This window comes from Mandrillus leucophaeus, unplaced genomic scaffold (assembly GCF_000951045.1).
Source record: "Mandrillus leucophaeus isolate KB7577 unplaced genomic scaffold, Mleu.le_1.0 Scaffold551, whole genome shotgun sequence".
NCBI lineage: Eukaryota > Metazoa > Chordata > Mammalia > Primates > Cercopithecidae > Mandrillus > Mandrillus leucophaeus.
The window spans coordinates 370,564-390,405 of NW_012105931.1; the positions used below are offsets into that span (position 1 = coordinate 370,564).

General features: G+C 54.2%; 1 protein-coding gene across 3 annotated transcripts in view; it reads left to right on the top strand.

Moving 5' to 3' along the window:
* The first annotated feature begins 4,070 nt into the window (after positions 1–4,070).
* Positions 4,071–19,842, top strand: part of PLA2G15 (phospholipase A2, group XV) — a 21,498-nt gene continuing 5,726 nt past the window's right edge. Inside the window, exons 1-6 of one of the 3 annotated variants that reach the window (XM_011997987.1) lie at positions 4,071–4,081; positions 8,853–9,021; positions 13,049–13,205; positions 18,233–18,351; positions 18,596–18,694; positions 19,019–19,303. In XM_011997987.1, coding sequence (XP_011853377.1) covers positions 8,895–9,021; positions 13,049–13,205; positions 18,233–18,351; positions 18,596–18,694; positions 19,019–19,303 — 787 coding nt within the window. In that variant the 5' untranslated portion in view covers positions 4,071–4,081; positions 8,853–8,894. Of the gene's footprint in view, positions 4,082–8,748; positions 9,022–13,048; positions 13,206–18,232; positions 18,352–18,595; positions 18,695–19,018; positions 19,304–19,842 lie in introns of those variants that run through there. The other 2 variants (XM_011997986.1, XM_011997988.1) reach the window with 2 other exon arrangements.

The following is a 19,842-nucleotide window of genomic DNA, read 5'->3' on the forward strand; positions in this document are numbered from 1 at the left end:
CGGGAACCTTGGGGGAGGGCCGCCACAACCCAGCCCAGGACGCAAGAACTCATAATCCCGGTGTGGGTGCACGCTCAGGATCCGGATTCCTACTTCTAGGGCTGGTCCTGCCTGATTCTTGGGGCTAACCCGTTCTTCGCTCTCCCCCCACTCTTCCCCAGGGGCCGTCAGGCCTCTGCAAAGGACCATGCAAGAGGCCTTCTCTACTCCGAGAGAGTCACACAGGACCTATGGAAGGCGCCAGGAGGCAGTCTAGGGGCTGTGGGGGTCACCACGGCAGGTCTGGGGTTGATGGAAGTCAAAGGGTCAAGGGGGCGGCGAGAGTTGCCGGGTATCACCCTGTGGGGGGATCACCAGAAGTCAGCTGGGAAAGGGGAGGGCGGCGGGAACATCAGGGTTGTTAGAGCTGTGGGGTGGTCACCAGGGATCACAGGTAACGGTTTGTCCATGCAGACGCTAGGGCCAAGCGGTAGCCTGGCACTGAGAAGTGCCAGAGCGCGGTCGTTGTGGGTTGGAAGTGAGCAGGCCTCAATGCTGGGGAAAGGAACCCCCCCAACCCCAGAGAGCTGCACCCTAGACAAGGCTGAGAGGGGTAGAAGGGGCCTGGAGCCTCGGAACTCCCACGTGTGGGGGCCTGCCTGCTTTCGTCCCTTTCTCGACGATGGAGAAGCTGCCTGGAGATTGCGAGCGCTCTGGCGGATGGGGGAGCTAGCGTTGAGCGTGTGTGCGCGCGTGCGGGCTGCGGATCCTCCCTTTTCCATCCCGCACCTACAACCCAATTGACAGTCCCGCGTTGGGGGCTCCCAGTGCCCCCTTCGCCCAGTGGAGCTTGGTGAGGCTCCTTTATGGTGCATTTCCCGGCCGTTCCTTACTTTCCCAAACTCTCCCAGGGAGGTGACTGAGAAACTGAATAAGTGACTGAGAAACTGAATAATCCAGCAGGAAGGAGGGGGCTCCAGCCTGGCGGGAACTGAGTCACGCGGTTGCCTAGCCCGACTCGAGACTGAGACAGGAGCCACGCCACGCGCTTTCGGACAAGGAGGGTGCTGCGTCCCCGCCCCCGGACAATGGAGAGAGCGGAGCACCCTGGCGCATCCCCAGAGCTCATGCCCGGGGAAGGGGCGAGGCCCGGGGCTAGAGAGCTCGGCGTAGCTCCACTTGGCAGCTAAAGAAACAGGCGCCCGGGACGGAAATGACTCCCGCCGGGACACGGCGACAGGGAGAGAAAGGAAAGTGCACCCTTCGCCCGGCGGGTTCGAGCCACTAGCACTTTACTTTCCTTACAGGTGGAGGCGGGCCTCGGAGCGCGGCTGCCCATCTCCGGACCGCCCACCCGAGCACTGGCCCATGTGTCTCCTCCCCCGGAAACGGTAAGCAAATCAGGCGCAGGGGGAAGGGAGAACGTTGCTCTTCGGACCCCGCCTCCCGATAAGCCCGGAATGTCAAATATTTGTTCGCGGGGCGGGGCGCATCCGCGAGTAAGGCTCCTCCCCTTCCCGCCCCGTAGCGCGCCTGCGCCTGGCGGAGGAGGCCCTTCCTGCGGCCACGCCCTTCCAGACAATTCCCATGAACCTGTGTCCCTAACCCCCGCAGTCCTAAAGCTCCACAGAAGCACGTCGTTTCCTCCTCGGCTCCTGTCTGGGTTCCACTCCTACAGCACAGGGTCACAGCATCCCCGCCCGGGGGTCCGGGCGCTACTCGGTCTCCATTTCGTCCCTCCTGGCGACCTCATCTGTGCAGCCTCTAGGCCCTTTTTCCTCTTCAGCGTGGGTCTCGACACTCACTCTTCACGGAAGCCTCTTTCGCGAGGTGACTGTTCCGTTGTGGCCTCTCTGGCCATCCTGAGCGCTTTCCCATGGATGACGCGCTTATGCGTGCCCAAGTTGCCGCTGGGTCGTGAACCTGAGGCGCGGGCTGGTAGCGCAGTGCGACTCCCCTAAACTACCCCGAGAGCCCATCCGGCCGGCCCCATAGCAAGACAACTCCTGTCGCTTGGATTCTTTTTATTTTTTTATTTTTTAATTTTTATTATTCTTTTCTTTAAGACGGAGTTTCGCTCTTGTTGCCCAGGCTGGAGTGCAATGGCGCGATCTCGGCTTACTGCAACCTCCACTTCCCAGGTTCAAGTGATTCTCCTGCCTCAGCCTCCCAAGTAGCTGGGATTACAGGCGTGCACCACCACGCCTGTGCTTCTTTAGTAGAGACTGGGTTTCACCATGTTGATCAGGCTGGATGGTCTCGAACTCCTGACCTCAAGTGATCAGTCACCTTGGCCTCCCAAAGTGCTGGGATTACAGGCGTGAGCCACCGCACCCGGCCGCTGTTTTTAATAAAGATGGGATTTCCCCATATTGACCAGGCTGGTCTCGAACTCCTGACCTCAGGTGGTCTGCCCGCCTCGGCCTCCCAAAGTGCTGGGATTACAGGCGTGAGCCACCGCGGGCCCAGCTCCAACCCTTTGATTCTTCTTTAAAAACCAAATTCGTTTAAATACCGGGCCGGAGGGTGCGGTCCTGCTTTGCTGAGATCCCTTACTCATCTTCAGATGAGTCCTCCCAGATCACCCCATTATTACTAAACAACCCACACTGCTAACCCCAACCGTCCCTCATTGCTTCTTTCTGCCCCCCCGACCCCCCCAACTTAACCAACTTACAACATGTTTTTTAATCGTTTATTGTCTCCCTGCTCCATCATCCCATCCTCGAAGACAGAGGCTTATCCCCATTGCCTGTCACTGAATGAATGAACTGTTGTCTAAGGCTAGCTGCTTCTGCCATAGGGTATTTCAGCAATGGTAAGACACAGGCCTTCGCAGTAGGGTCTCATCTGTGTCCTTTCCTCCCCTCCAGTCCTGCCCCTTGTCTAGTTAACCCCAGTTCTTCCTCCAGAATTTTTTTTTTTTTTTTTTTTTTTTTTTAGAGTCTGCTCCCTGCCCCAGGTTAGAGTGCAATGATCCCGGCTCACTGCAACCTCCGCCTCCCGGGGTGATGCGATTCTTCTGCCTCAGCCTTCCGAGTAGCTGGGACTACAGGCGCACGCCACCATGCTCGGTTAATTTTTATATTTTTAATAAAGATGGGATTTCCCCATATTGACCAGGCTGGTCTCGAACTCCTGACCTCGTGATCCGTCCGCCTCGGCCTCCCAAAGTGTTGGGATTACAGGCGTGAGCCACTGCTCCCGGCCTTCCTCCAGATTTTCTACCTTCCGCAGCAGGGGTCCCCTCTGTAGTTTTGAGATTTCTGTACTTCTCTGAAAATTGTCTCCCACCCCCACCCCACTCCTCGCTCCCCTGGGGTTCATGAATTAATGAACAGGAGATTGGTACGGCAGAGAGGTAGGCAAGGCCCCCACGGCCCAGGCCGCCCGAGGTCAGACGCCTTTCTCAAAACCGCGTGCCAGATATTTGGAAGAAAGGACTGTGTTCCGTGGGCCTCATACTCGCAAAATTTTACCCTCACCTTGGCTCTCAGACCTGCCTGGGTTGGACCCCTAAAGGCAGCCGGCGCTGTGGCTGCGGGGACATGAAAGCCCGGGCAGATACAGGGTGTAAGGCGGGAAGTGCGGCGGGTCTCGGGAACCTCCAGGGCGTCTAGGAGCGGTGCGAAAACACCCTCCCTCCTTCCCTTCTCCGCCAGGAAAGATCTCGCAGTGCAAGAGGATTCGACGCTGGGGAACACCGCAGAGATCCACACTTGCCTGCCCAGACCCGTCCCCTCTCTCAGCGACCCTCCTTGAGAGGGTGAGAGCATGGCATGTGGGGGCCACCCCACTAGGCAGCGCGTTGGGGCCCACCTGCTGAGTTGGGATCCCCGCACCTGTGCAGAGTGGCTGCAGAGCACACGCCAGAGGGCGCGCTGACTCCGTTGCTAGAAGCGGAGGGGGAGGGGCGTGCGCGCGAGGTCGAGCAAAGCACCAGGACAGTGGTGACAAAGGGGTCCCCTCGATGCCCCCATCAGGCCAATACCCTCTGGCTTTATTTTTATTTTTATTTTATTTTGAGACGGAGTTTTGCTCTTGTCTCCCAGGCTGGAGTGCAATGGCGCGATCTCGGCTCACTGCAACTTCCGCCTCCTGGGTTCAGGCCATTCTCCTACCTCAGTCTCCTGAGTAGCTGGGATTACAAGCGCCCGCCACCACGCCCGGCTAATTTTTGTATTTTTAGTAGAGACGGGGTTTCACCATGTTAGCCAGGCTGATTTCAAACTCCTGACCTCAGGTGATCTGCCCGCCTCCACCTCCCAAAGTGCTGGGATTACAGGCGTGAGCCACTGCGCCTGGCCTATTTTATTTTGCTTTATTTTATTTTATTTTTTTGAGACAGAGTCTTGCTGTGTCAACCAGGCTGGAGTGCAGTGGCAGGATCTTGGCTCACTGCAACCTCCGCCTCCCGGGTTCAAGCGATTCTCCTGCCTCAGCCTCCTGAGTAGCTGAGATTACAGGCGTGCACTACCACGCCTGGCTAATTTTTTGTATTTTTAGTAGAGACAGGGTTTCCCTACGTTGCGCAGGCTGGTCTTAAACTTCTGAACTCAGGCAATCTGCCCGCCTCAGCCTCCCAAAGTGCTAGGATTACAGGTGTGAGCCACCGTGCCCAGCCTTTTATTTTATATTATTTTATTGAAACGGAGTTTCCCTCTGTCGCCCAGGCTGGAGTGCAGCGGCATGATCTCTGTTCTGGGCTCCTTGCCTCCAGGGTTCTGTTGTGGCTGGATCAGTGTTAGGCCTCTCCTGGCTGCAGGGAGACTGGCTGCAGAGGAATGGGGACCTGCTGAGCCATGAGCTTTAGGGAGATGCCACCGGCCTCTAAATGGACTCAGCTTTGGCCACCAAATGAGCCTGGAAGCCCTGGTCTTAGTTTGGTTGCCTCAAGCCCAGGATCCACCTAGTTCTGGTACAGGAGCTTGGAGCTTAGGACAGCGAGAGGGAGTGCAAAGGGCCCAGTAGCAGGAGGGGTGAAGGGTGTTGGCTGTGTGCTCACCCAAGGAAGATACCACAACTGGACTGGCTCCTCAGTCTCCGGATTTATTCTGTAGAAAAGAGTCAAACTCTGTAAAATATTTGGACACTTTTTTTTTAGATGGAGTCTTGCTCTGTCTCCCAGGCTGGAGTGCAGTGACATGATCTTGGCTCATTGCAACCTCCGCCTCCCAGGTTCAAGTGATTCTCCTGCCTCAGCCTCCTGAGTAGCTGAGACTACAGGTGCCCGCCACCATGGCCAGCTAATTTCTCTATTTTTGTAGAGATGGGTTTCGCCATGTTGGCCGCCAGGCTAGTTTCAAACTCCTGACCTCAGATGATCAGACCTTTAAAAGTTGCTAGACTCTTAATCTTTTCAGGATTGGGAGGGCCTGGAAGAAAAAGAACTAGCTATGTTAATATAATTTCTTTTTTTTTTTTTTTTGAGACGGAGTCTCACTCTGTCGCCTAGGCTGGAGTGCAGTTGTAGCAGGACCAGCGGCAGACAAAACTCCTCAGACACCGAGTTAAAGAAGGAAGGGGTTTATTTGGCCGGGGGCATCGGCAAGACTTCTGTCTCGAGAGCCGAGTTCCCCGAGTGAGCAATTCCTGTCCCTTTTAAGGGCTCACAACTCTAAGGGGGTGCACGTGAGAGGGTCGTGATTGAGTGAGCAAGCAGGGGGTACGTGACTGGGGGCTGCATGCACTGTTAATTAGATCGGAACAAAACAAGATAGGGATTTTCACAGTGCATTCCTATACAATGTCTGTCATCTACAGATAACAGAACCAATTAGGTCAGGGGTCGATCTTTAACCACCAGGCCCAGGGTACGGCGCCGGGCTGTCTGCCTGTGGATTTCATTTCTGCCTTTTAGTTTTTACTTCTTCTTTCTTTGGAGGCAGAAATTGGGCATAAGATGATATGAGGGGTAATCTCCTCCCTTACAGTGGCGCCATCTCGCCTCACTGCAAGCTCCGCCCCCCAGGTTCACGCCATTCTCCTGCCTCAGCCTCCCAAGTAGCTGGGACTACAGGTGCCCGCCACCACGCCCGGCTAATTTTTTGTATTTTTATTAGAGATGGGGTTTCACGGTGTTAGCCAGGATGGTTTCAATCTCCTGACCTCGTGATCCACCCGCCTCCCAAAGTGCTGGGATTATAGGCGTGAGTCACCGTGCCAGGCCAATAGAAATTCTTTACAGATGCAAATTTTCCTCCACAAAGGACAGTTGTGCAGGGCCATTTCAAAGTATGGCAAAGAAACATTGTTTTGGAATATTTTGACTTTCTTGTCACCTAATGTTATGCCAGAGTCAGACTGCAAAGTCCCGATATATAGGATTAAATAAAAGCCATCCAATGAGAATTTATGGTTTGTAGGGCAAACCATACAATTTGAGATAGTAATTTGAGCAAGATTTCAAAAAAAATCAGGGCCGGGCCTGGTGGCTCACATCTGTAATCCCAGCACTTTGGGAGACCTAGGTGGGCGGATCACCTGGGTTCAGGAGTTCAAGACCAGCCTGGCCAACATGGCGAAACCCTGTCTCTACTAAAAAATACAAAAATTAGCTGGGCGTGGTGGCGGGTGCCTGTAATCCCAGCTACTCTGGAGGCTGAGGCAGGAGAATCGCTTGAATCCGGGAGGCAGAGGTTGCAGTGAGCTGGGATCGCACCACTGCACTCCAGCCTGGGTGACAGAGCAAGACTCTGTCTCTAAAAAAAAAAAAAACAGTGTCAGCCTGGCATGTGGAGAACGACCCACAGGAACGAGGGTATGCATTGGGACATCAGTGATGAGGCTGTTGTGGGAATAGGGTAGTGTGGTTTGGGAAGGGTAGAGCTGGCTAGCCCTTATGACCACCTGAGTTGTGGTTCTGAGAAGCATGGAGGCATCCAGAGCTCAGGATGATGCCAAGTCTGCAGCCTGGGGGATCAGGTGGATGGCAGAGTCATTGTGAAAAGGGAGGACCTCACCTTCTGACTCTTCTCCACAGTGCCAGCATGGGTCATTGCTGACTGGGCCTTGCCATTCTGCCCCTAATGGCTGTGGTTCCTAACACATGCAGGGCCTGTGGGGGTGAAGCACCAGGGAACCCCTCTTGAGGACAGGGCTACGCTTCCAGGGGCCCATGACATGGGACCCTGGATGCTGCTGGGCTGGCAAGACATTTAGACTGTGGCCAGAGTCCAAGGTGGCCCAGCACCTCTTGATCTTTCCCTTCCTCCACTTAACCTTTGACTGGACTCCTGCCTGTCCCTAGGCCTGCAGAAGAGTCTCTATGGTCTCCCACGCTGGGATTTCACCAGATGGGTCTTCACCGATCTTCTGTTGGGTGAAGGTGGGGGAGGAAGGGGCTTTGGGAATCCTGAGCCAGGGCCTTAGGGGGAGATGGCTGGACCTTAAGAGAGGGTGGGGCTGGGCACAGTGGCACACACCTGTAATCTCAGCACTTTGGGAGGGTGAAGCAGGTGGATTACTTAAGGCCAAGAGTTCAAGACTGGCCTGGGCAACATAGTGAGACCCCCAACTCTACAAAAAATAAAAAAACTAGCTGAGTGGGGGTGTACACCTGTAGTCTCAGCTACTCAGGAGGCTGAGGTGGGAAGGATCGCTTGAGCCTGAGAAGTCAAGGATGCAATGAGCCGTGATTGCGCCACTGTACTTCAGCTTGGGTGACAGACAGACCCTGTCTCAAAATAAAGTAAAATAAAATAAAGAATGAAAAAAGAAAGAGGGAGGATAGTGGTAGCCCAGTCACCAACATGTTTCATTATAAGAACTCGAGAAGGGCAGGGCAAGATCGTGGCTTCATAGCCAGGTCAGCTGCTTACCAAGAAGAAGGAAGGAAGTGGCAGGACAAATTTATTGGGACCAGATGGGATGACCAGGGCGCAGCTGCCCCTTCGAAGGGGTGTGTGTGGGAAGGATCAAGACCTCTATTTCCCAAATACTCTCGTCTCTCTATCCCACAGTGACCTATGGTGCCGGCTGTCAGGTCTTTGTCCACTCTGTTTGCCCCTGCTTCCTGGCGCAGGGAGTCTGTGTCCTCTCCGGTTCCCCAGGTTTGCGTGAGTGGAGAGGGATCACGAGCTCCCGATGCCTCTCCTGCTCTACAGGCGAACTTGCTGATGGCCCATGGCGCAGGATCGAGGCTGAAGCCCACTCCCAACCCCGCGCCCGAACTACCCGGACTAGCGGGGTGACGCTGCACTCTGCGCCCCCAAAACGAACAGATTAACCCCACTCTTGGGAACTGAACATGCTGACCTGGCCTCTCCCGGTTCCCTCCGCATCTGTAACCCCGGGGCAGAGTTACAGGGGCTGACTGGCCGAACCCAGGTGCCCTCGGGGCAGGGTGTGTTAAGAATTGGTGTGCGGGTTGCACAAAGGTCCTGGTCAGCTCCTGGTCACCTGAGGCCCAAGAACTGTCAGGCACTCACTTCCCCTCTTCTTGCTTTAACCGGGGTCGCTCAGCAGCAGCGAGCGCTGCACCCCTTATCCTCTCCCTGTCTTGTTCGTTCCAGATCCTCCAGGTCAGGGCGTCGCCAGGTGAGGGCTGCGCAGCGCGGATTTCGGGTACTCAGGGCTGGGCGGGGTACACAGCAGCGGCGAGGTGGGTCCCCGGGTGGGCGGCTGAGAGCCCGGAGCCAGGCGGTAAGTACCTCGATCTATCGATGCGCTCGGCGCGCAGCGTGGTCCCGGGAGCAGGGGGTTGGGCAAGCGCAGGGCGGTGAGCCCTGACTGGGAGGGACGTATATGGCGGCGAGTCCCTATTGGCAGGCCGTTTGCGGGAGGAGGGCTCTGATTGGCCGGGAGGATGCGGGGGATGCGGGCGGCGGGGTTAAGTGCGTCGCCACCGCCCCCGCCTAGGCGAGAGCCCAGAGAGCTGAACCTGCAGCCTGGACCTGCAGCGACCGTCGTACACCATGGGCCTCCACCTCCGCCCCTACCGTGTGGGGCTGCTCCCGGATGGCCTCCTGTTCCTCTTGCTGCTGCTAATGCTGCTCGCAGACCCAGCGCTCCCGGCCGGACGTCATCCCCCAGTGGTGCTGGGTGAGGCATGGGTCTCGTGGTGGGTCAGTCGGTCGGGCGGGACGGGCCGCGGGCGGGGCTACCTTCCCGGTCTGCATCTGTTCCAGTCACGAAATGGGGGAGCGTATTGGTGTCTGTCTTGTCACTTAGGTGATCTAGATCTGCCGGCCCACCTCCCGCCATGCTAGGCCGGGTGTGGTCAGCTCCCCACCTCCTGCCCTGGTAGAAAATGGGGGTGAGTGGGTGAGTTACCATCTGGTTATTCATAGTTCCACTTGTCTGCATCATTCCCAAGCCTTGCCTCCCCTTACCCCATTTTTTAGCTGGAAAGACAGGTGCTTCAGCCCCACTCCTGAGGGCTGGTGGGGTTGTGTAGAGTGGCTCCTGAGTTGACCTCTGCATCGACGTGGGCCTGGCTAGAAGGCTGTCACCCTCGACCCTTCCAATGCCACATATACCAGAAGTCATTACTGAAGGGAACCTCCTTAGGGAAAGGATTGCTCTCCTAGCTGGCCACCAACTCCCACAACTTATCAGATGTGTGGCATTTCCTGAGGGAAAAGGCCTAAGGGAAACTGAAGACGCTGAAGTCGGGGGAAAGGGTTGGGGCAATGGCCATGAACCTGTGTCAGGCAACGTGCTTGTATTCTTACCCTGCCACACATGCTTGGACTAGACTATGTCGAGGCTGGGTGACCTCCCCTGCCCACGCCGCTCCTTGATCACAACCCTGGCAATTCTACAGCGGCCACAGTATTTCCTTGTGGGGATGGGCAGGGATGAGACCTCTGTCTAGGGGTCTTGGGTGCCTCATTCAGGCTGTCACTCCCATCCACAGCTGGCGTGTCTGTGGCCAGCCAGGATTCCTGAAAGCAGAGGCATCCGAGGCATGAGTTACAAGTGGAGTCTAGTGCAGCGTGATCTCCGTGCTCTTTCTGCTGAGAGTACTTTAAATGGGTACAATGCAAATCACAGAAGGGTAGAGTTGGCAGGCAGGGTGGTGCCAGGCAGGCCCCACCAGGAGTTCCCAGCCAGGAAATGCTCCAGGGGGATTCTAGGCCCAGGTTCACCATGGGATTTGGGCAGACTTGGCCCTGCCTCCCCAAAGCTTGCAGGATAGCAATAACAATGATCCCCAGAGAGGAAGCCTGTGTGGGGCAAGCACAGAGAATCCACCAACCCAGCAGATGGGTGGGTGTCAAGTAAGGCTTCCTGGAGTATATAGCTGGAGCTAAGGCCAGGAGAGAGTACTGGGCAGGGGGAGAGAGGTGAGCATCTCAGGCTGCCTGGGATCGAGTCAGGGGAGGAGTGGACTGCACAGGCATTGTGACTGTTTAGGTCATCTGGACTTTATCTTGAGGGCCTCAGGGAGTCTTGGGTGGGCCTGCAGATTTCTGAGGCTGAGGGGCATGGCATTGGGAAACACGTGGTCTGTGGCTGGCACACAGCCATTTTGCCTGGATTAATGCTAACCACACTCATCAATTCAGTCAGTCTGTTTATTCTAGGTCACAGCAGAAGAGCCTCAGACCCCACCCAGAATCACAGAGAAGCAGGAGTCCTAACCTGCCCAGCTTCTCAGGGAGGGAGGCTGCTGGCCTTAGCCCTGGGAGACATCGTGGTGGGCAGTTGGACAAGCAGCTCCTGGGCACAGAGCAGGGATCTGACCTTGACTGTCAGAGGACCAGAATCCTCTAGGGGTGGGTCCTGAAATGGTGGTGGAGGAAAGAGAGGCCGGAGAGATGTGATACAGAAGACCCTGGGCAAGGGGAAGGAAATGGCAAGGCCATTTCCACCTCTTGCAGCCTCAGTCTCCTCATCTGTTAAGTGGAAGAGTAAGGCTGTCCCCTCCCAGTGTTACTTGAGGTGAAAGGCATGCAGATGGCTCTTGTCCTGGTTCCAGGCACAGAGGGGCTCAGGAAGTGGCCACTGCTATTTTTAGAGGCCACACAGCCTGACCAGGGCAAGGAGCATCTGAGCAAAGCAGATCTGGTGACTTCCTCTTTTAGCCATTTCCCGTTTGGTAGAGACAGTGACCAGGGTCTTCGCCCTGCCCTGCCCAGTCTACAGACATGTCATCCAGAGGCTATCGTGATGGGGACTCCCCACCTCTGCACCCATACCATGAGGGGAGGTGAAGGCAGGTGCCACCCCTGCCTCTCATGGCACCCTGAAGACACTGGGATGGTGCCCAGGGAGGGCGTGCCCTATGCAGGGCTGGATTTACAGTCAGTGCCCAGTGAATGTCCAGGAGAGCCCAGTGCTGGTTTTCACTAGATGATTGTGGACCCTAAACGGGGATGTGTTTGGGAAGTGGTGAGAGCATGGCATGTGGGGGCAGGTGAGGCCTGAAAGGTCACTGGGAGTAACGAAACTGTGAAGGGCTTTGAAGCAGTGGGGAGGGATATGGGTGTCACCAGGGCCCCAGAGTTCTGAGTAGACTGAACGGGCTGGCTGGGATGGAGAGAAGTCACCCAAGGGCCTGGACTGTGGTGATAATGGTGCTGGTTCAGGGTGGCTGTTTCCAACATGGGCTCCCAGCCATGCCAGGGCCCTCCAAATGATCTGTTCTCTGGCACCTTACTGGACTCTGGCCTTTAGTAAGGCCTGGGCCCTTGTTAGGCTGGCGGGTGCCAGTGTAAGCTTCTCTCAGCTATGTTTCTGTTCATTTCCCTCCCACAAGCCTATCCTGGATACTTTGGTTGAATTTTAGCCAAGTGGCCAAGAGCTCTGTTCTGTTTCCTTCTTCCTCTCTCACGGTGAACAGGACCCTGTCTTCTCTGTAGCCTGGGATAGCTATGGGTGGAAGACTTTGGGTTCAAGCCCCCAGTGTATATATCTTTTTTTTTTTTTTTTTTTTGAGACCGGGTCTTGCTCTGTCGCCCAGGCTGGAGTGCAATGGCACGAGCTCACTGCAACCTCTCCTCTTGGGTTCAAGCAATTCTCCTGTCTCAGCCTCCCGAGTAGCTGGGATTACAGGCATGTGCTACCACGCCAAGGTGATTTTTTGTATTTTTAGTAGAGATGGGCTTTCACCATGTTGGCCAGGCTGGTCTTTTTTTTTTTTTTTTTTAGAGACGGGGTCTCATTCTATTGCTAGGCTGGAGTGCAGTGGTGATCTTGGCTCACTGTAACCTCCGACTCCCAGGTTCAAGCGATTCTCCTGCCTCAGCCTCCTGAGTAGCTGGCATTACAGGTGCGCGCCACCACACCCGGCTAATTTTTATATTTTTAGTAGAGACGGGGTTTCACCATGTTGGCCAGGATGGTCTCTATCTCCTGACCTCGTGATCCACCCACCTCGGCCTCCCAAAGTGCTGGGATTACAGGTGTGAGCTACTGTGCCCGGCCTGCCAGGCTGGTCTTGAACTCCTGACCACAAATGATCCACTCACCTCCTCACCTCCCAAAGTGCTGGGATTACAGGCATGAGCCATCATACCCCACCTCAAGGGTATATATCTAATGATAGGACCTTGGCCAAACTTTGGAGGTTCTGGAATGCAAAGGGGTCTCCAAGCCCCTCCTCCCAGACACAGCTCCCATCTGGGTCCATTAACCATAGAAACTATGTGTAAAGGTGTGTCTGTGTTTGCTGGGGGTGATTCAGACCAAAATCTCATTTAACAGATATGGAAACAGAGGCCTAGCATGGGGAGTGACTTTACCTTAAACCCCTTTCCAATAATCTGAATGGCCCAGGAGGATGTTCCAGTGAATATCTAGGAGACTTACTTTATCTGGAGTTGGAGACAGTGTTAGGGCCCTTCCCCAAACATGTCAGGCCTCTCCCAAGCCCCCCACAGGCATCTCTGCACTACACAGCAGTAGCAGCTTTTCTGCACAAAAATGGTTCCCTGGCCTTTGAGTCAAGGTCCCTGCTCTGAATTTCCTGCCACTGGCACTGTGCTTTAATTTGAGGTGTGGAACTGCACAGGTCTGCCATAGTATCTGTGGCTCTTCAGGGGGTCTGCTGCAGACATCAAAGTTCTTGGGAGTCTTGAACCTGCCGGGGCAAGGGCTCACACATGTCCTGTGCCCCCTGCAGTCCCTGGTGATTTGGGGAACCAGCTGGAAGCCAAACTGGATAAGCCGACAGTGGTGCACTACCTCTGCTCCAAGAAGACTGAAAGCTACTTCACAATCTGGCTGAACCTGGAACTGCTGCTGCCTGTCATCATTGACTGCTGGATTGACAATATCAGGTGGGGGCTGGGGCACACAGCGGGGGTGCTGCTTACCAACAGGCCTGAGAGGCCTCCAGAGCCTGTTTCTTCTATCCTCATCTCGAGGTCACTGACCTCTCTCCTTCCCCAGGTCCTCGGTCTGGTCTGGTCGGCACCACCTCTGCACTCCCAGGCAGAACTAACTTTCCCTTCCAGCTACCCTTGTTCTTCTGCTCTCCAGCCCTGGCCTCTCATGCCTACACACAATTTTTTTTTTCTTTTATTTTGGGACGGAGTCTCGCTGTGTCACTCAGGCTGGCGCCTTCTTGGCTCACTGCAACCTCCACCTCCCAGGTTCAAGCAACTCTTGTGCCTCAGCCTCCCAAGTAGCTGGGACTGTAGGCGCCCACCACCATGCCTGGCTAATTTTTTTGTATTTTTAGTGGAGATGGTGTTTCACCATGTTGGCCATGCTGGTCTCGAACTCCTGAGCTCAAGTGGTCTGCCCACCTTGGCCTCCCAAAGTGCTGGGATTACAGGCATGAGCCACTGCACCTGCCTACACAAAATTTCTGTGCCCCAGCCACTATTCAGAGCCTTGGCATGGCCCCCACCCCTTTCCTTGTCTGTGACTTGGCCTCCCCTATGTCTCCAGCTGCTTGTTCTTCTTGGGACACGCCATGTCTTTGCACCCGCTGTTCTTTTGGCCTGGAATCTATTTCTATACCCTTTGCCTGATAAATGTGCTTCCATTCACCCTTTAAAACATGACCCTAGGCCAGGCACTGTGGCTCTCCTATAATCCCATCACTTTGGGAGGCTGAGGCAAGCAGATCACCTGAGCTCACGAGTTGAAGACCTGCCTGGGCAACATGGTAAAACCCCATCTCTTCCAAAATTACAAAAAGATTAGCTGGGCATGCACCTGTAGTCCCAGCTACTTAGGGGGCTGAGGCAGGAGAATTGCTTGAGCCAGAGAGGCAGAGGTTGCAGTGAGCAGAGATCACACTACTGTACTCCAGTCTGGGCGGCAGAGCAAGACCCTGTCTCAAAACAACAACAACAACAACAAATCAACCTGACCCTGGTCCCTTTGTGATGGCTCCCTTTTGACTCCCCAGAGAGGTTTGCCTCTCCTCCTCCCAGGCCCCGTGCTTGTTTCCTCTAAATGTCATCACGTGCCCAAATTTGTCTCCAGGCATATTTCCCCAAATTACACAGGCACTACACATTTTATATACTTACTTTCGTTTAGTCTTACAGCAACCCCATTTTGAAATAGGTGGTGGTTTTTTTGTTTTTTTTGTTTTTCACCAGTGTTACTTGCCAACAGGTGGTTTTTAAACCTGCTTTACAGCTGGGAAATCTGGAAGCTCAACGAGGTTACAGTGATTACCTGTGCTCACTCAGCTAATAAGTGGTAGAATCAGAATTCAAACCCAGAATGTGTGGCTCTGAGCTGAGGTTCCCTCCCAGGCTGAGCTCCGTGAAGGGAGGGAGTCTCTGTTTTATCTTTATAGCAGTAGAACCAGAAACACAGTTGGTGCGCGATACATGTTTGAGCTGAATGGAGTCTCCCAAATTAAAAGTTTTCCCGGTCGGGTGCAGTGGCTCATGCCTGTAATCCCAGCACTTTGGGAGGCTGAGGTGGGCAGATCATGAGGTCAGGAGTTCGAGACCAACCTGGCCAACACAGTGAAACCCTGTCTCTACTAAAAATACAAAAATTAAGACTGGGCATAGTGGTTCACGCCTGTAATCCCAGCTACTCAGGAGGCTGAGACAGAATCGCTTGAACCTGGGAGGTGAAGGTTGCAGTCAACTGAGATTGTGCCATTACACTCCAGCCCAGGGGACAGTACAAGACTCTGTCTCAAAAAAAAAAAAAAGAAAATACAAAAATTAGCTGGGCGTGGTGGTACACACCTGTAATCCCAGCTACTCGGGAGGCTGAGACAGGAGAATCACTTCAACTTGGGAGGCAGAGGTTGCAGTGAGCAGAGATCGGGCCACTGCACTCTAGCCTGGGTGACAGAATGAGACTGTCTCAAAAAAAAAAAAAAAAAAAGTTTTTCCCAGAGACTTTCTAGCTGCTCCTCCAGGCGCCCTGGCCTGCTGGCTGTTTGTGATGCCCATTTTGTTGACTCCTTCCTCCTCTGTGTGTTGTGTGACCGGGGTTATTTCTGGACTGTTGATGTGCATTTCTATTTTTATACTGGGGACACGGCCTCAGGTGTTGCCAGTTGGAGTGCCAGCTGATACCAAGAGGGGTATGTCTGCCTTCACTGCTTCTCTGACCTGTTTAGATTTTCACCCAGACAGAACTGCTTTGGCTTTCCAGAACAGTTTTCTGCATTTTGCTGTTTGATAATTTTTTATTTTTAGTAGCAACAAGCTACTTTGCTGTGTGGTCATTGGGATAATCTACGAATTCCTCTGGGGAGCATGGGCCTCTAGGACCTGTTATCTGGGTCAGTTGTGGGGATCCTGTCAGCTTTCTGTGGTTGATATCTAAGGGGACAAGTGGAACTCAGAACCACCAGAAACTCCAGGTTCCTGTGTTTTGGGGGGCACATTTACCTCTTCAGTGTGAGGTGAGGCCAGAGCAAGGTTCCCGGCCTAGCACAAAGGCATAAGGCTTTTCTTCTGGTATAAGGTGTCCGTCTGCCCCTCGCCCTGTTCCCATCATTTATTCAGGCCTTGACAACCCTCTTCCCACAGGATATGGTGCCATAGCCGTGTACTTAGGCCTGAGGTGGGGTCTGTCCTGTCTGGTTCTGTTTGGCACTGCAGCTACAGAAACTATGAGATAATGTGTGTGGTGTTAGAAGTTGCTGAGTCTGCGGTAATTTATTGCACAGTTCCAGAAAACTAATAGGCCGGGTGCAGTGGCTCATGCCTGTAATCCTAGTGCTTTGGGAGGCTGAGGCAGGAGGATCACTTGAGCCCAGGAGTTTGAGACCAGCATGAGCAGCATAGTGTGGCCCTATCCCTACAAAATAAATAAACAAATAAATAAATAAATAAGCCAGGCACGGTGGTGCCTGCCTAGCTATTCAGGAGGATGAGGTAAGAGGATCACTTGAGCCCAGGAGGTTATGGCTACAGTGAGCTATGATGCCCTCACTGCACTGCAACCTGGACAGAGTGAGACCCTGTCTCAAAAAAGAAGAAGAAAGAAAACTAAGAAAGGGCTGTTAGGGATCTCAAGTCAGTAGCTGGTGGTCTATGTCCTATGTCATGGCGCTTAGGAATTTGCTGGGCAAGCCCTGGGCCTTGTGGTTGCAGTCTGACAGGTGATACAGCCCTGGGGTGCCAGGGGGTCATAGGAGCGTGGTTCATTCCCTTCCTCCATGCAGGATGTGTTTGGAGGTTGACTGGCTGCTGTGTCCAATGCCCAGAGGAAGTGGGACCCAATTATACCTACCTGGGGCCACACAAGGCCTTCCCCCTGTCTCTCCCCACCAGCTCCCATCATTTCTCTGGGCCTTGCCCCTTCTGTCTGCCTACCCACCCACATAGCAGCCCTGAGGCATGGTGCCTTTCTAGGGGTTTTTTTTTGTTTTTTTTGTTTTTGAGATGGAGTTTCGCTCTTATTGCCCAGGCTGGAGTACAGTGGCACGATCTCGGCTCACTGCACCTCTGCCTCCCAGGCTCAAGCAATTCCCCTGCCTCAGCCTCCCGAGTAACTGGGATGACAGGTTCACGTCACCATACCTGGTTAATTTTTGTGTTTTTAATAGAGATGGGGTTTCACCATGTTGGCCAGGCTGGTCTCGAACTCCTGACCTCAAGTGATCTACCTGCCTCGGCCTCCCAAAATGCCGAGATTATAGGCGTGAGCCACTGCACCTGGCCTAGTGGTTTTTTTGTTTTTGATTTTGTTTTTATGAGACAGGGTCTTACTTTCCTGCCCAGACTGGTGTGTAGTGGCATGATCATGGCTCACTACAGCCTCAATATCCCAGCTGCAAGTCATCCTCCTGCCTCAGCCTTCCAAGTAGCTGCGACCACAGGCCTGCACCACCATGCCTGGCTAATTTTTTATTTTTAGTAGCAACAAGGCCTCACTATATTGCCCAGGCTGGCCTTGAACTCCTGGCCTCAAGTATTCCTCCCACCTTGGCCTTGCAAAGTGTTGGAACTACAGGTGTCAGCCACTGCACCCGGCCCTTGTCTGGTTCTGTTGTGTACTGCACTCACCATCTCCTTTGCCTGGGATATGTTGGGTGGCAGGAGCTGGATGCAAGGAGATGAAGCGATGGGAAGCTGAAAGAGGGTGGACTGCCTCTTGGGGTCCAGTGTGAAGTTCACAGCAGAACCAGGACTGCTGCCTCCTTCTCCCAGCCAGGTCCAAGACCCTCATTCTAGGGTAGGGTCACGGGGGAGAGGGGAACGTTGTTTTGACAGGGGTCCTGGGGTCAGTGTTTGGAGTAAGTATGTGTTGGTGAGGTTCTTGTTTGAATGTAATTACTCTGATCTGTGCTTTTTTTTTTTTTTTTTTTGAGACGGAGTCTTGCTCTGTCGCCCAGGCTCGAGTGCAATGGCGTGATCTTGGCTCACTGCAACCTCTGCCTCCTGGGTTCAAGCGATTGTCCTGCCTCAGCCTCCTGAGCAGCTGGGATTACAGTAGCCTGCCACCACACCTGGCTAATTTTGTATCTTTAGTAGAGACGGGGTTTCGCCATGTTGGTCAGGCTGGTCTCAAACTCCTGACCTCAGGTGACCTGCCAGCCTCAGCCTCCCAAAGTGCTGGGATTAACAGACCTGAGCCACTGCATCTGGACAATTTTTGTATTTTTAGTAGAGACGGGGTTTCACCACATTGGCCAGGCTGGTTTCAAACTCCTGACCTCAGGTGATCTGTCCGCCTCAGCCTCCCAAAGTGCTGGGATTATAGGACATCTGTGCTTTATCAACCTGCTTTGTTACTTTTTGGTCTCTCCTATCCATCTGACTAAACCTGGGCATGGGAAGGGAGTATGACTCAGGACATGATGCACTGTTGGGACACACCAAGCTCCGTGTCCCCTCTGGGTCACTGGCTCGATATCCTCTCACAACAGGCTGGTTTACAACAAAACATCCAGGGCCACCCAGTTTCCTGATGGTGTGGATGTACGTGTCCCTGGCTTTGGGAAGACCTTCTCACTGGAGTTCCTGGACCCCAGCAAAAGCAGCGTGGGTATGTAGCCCTCACTCAAGGCCTCCAGGAGCTGGGATGGGGGTTCTGCTGGACTCGAGCTGGAGCTGGAGGAACTCTGCTGGTTTGTACAGACAGCCTGTGAGCTGTCTCTGATCAGCGTCGGCACAGAGCCCTGTAGCATTCTTCCAGGGACCTGCCGACTCTCACAGTCTCCATGCTGGGCATAGTGTAGGTGGCCGGCACTAGCTATATCTTTTCTTATCCTCTGTATTTCTGTCTACAGGTTCCTATTTCCACACCATGGTGGAGAGCCTTGTGGGCTGGGGCTACACACGGGGTGAGGATGTCCGAGGGGCTCCCTATGACTGGCGCCGAGCCCCAAGTAAGCAGGCACTCTCGTTCCCTCCCTGAAGTCTCGGGAGGTAGGGGCGAGGTGATCATGGGCACCACAGGTCTTGGGCTCTCCCCTTGTCCTTGGCTGTCCCCTGTCCCTGGGCCTCTGGCATCCAGTCTAGTGGTCACAGCCACCACCCTTGGTCAGTCTTATCCTGTCCTCCATTTCCCACCCTGGGACCTCTGGGCCTCTGAGCCCTGGGGAGAAATATAAGGCTTCCTCCCTTCATGGAAGGCAGGGGGACCCAGACCACTCCGTTTGAATGTGAGCACCCTCCCCTCCCCTCTCATCTTGTGTCTGGCCTGAGAAAAGCTCAGTGGTTCGGGCTCCAGGACCCTTCCCGCCTGACCCCTGCCTGGCTCTGGCCTGCAGATGAAAACGGGCCTTACTTCCTGGCCCTCCGCGAGATGATCGAGGAGATGTACCAGCTGTATGGGGGCCCCGTGGTGCTGGTTGCCCATAGTATGGGCAACATGTACACGCTCTACTTTCTGCAGCGGCAGCCGCAGGCCTGGAAGGACAAGTATATCCGGGCCTTCGTGTCACTGGGTGCGCCCTGGGGGGGCGTGGCCAAGACCCTGCGCGTCCTGGCTTCAGGTAAGACCCTGCCTGGCCCAGTGTGGGGGGCTGTTGCCAGGAATTCTGCCCTCTCTTCCCTTCCAAAGTGTCCTCCTAGGCCAGCATGCCTCATGTCTGTCCCACGGTGTGTGGGGTCTATGCAAATCTACCCTTAAAAGTCCAAGGAAGAAAGAGGCTGACAAATCTAGTTTCTCAGAGAAAAACATTTAATAGGGACATACGAGTAGAAGCCACATCTGTGTCTCAGGTGGTGGCTAGACAAGATGGTGGATCCCCACACTATTAGCCCCCAGACCCAGAGCTTATATTCTATAGGGAAAGGGCGACTCTGATGCGATGTGTTGAACATTGAAGGATGATAACACAGAGGCTGTGTGAGATTTATGGTAAATATATGCACAAGGAACAGTAGATAAAGTGGAAATCTCAGTGGCCTTCCTGGATCTGGGGTTAATCAGAAGCCAACATGGTGGATTAGTATGCAAGATGGAGTTGCTTTGGTCTCCACAATGACTCCTCTCTTGGGTCAACCCTCTTTTTTTTTTTTTTTTTTTTTT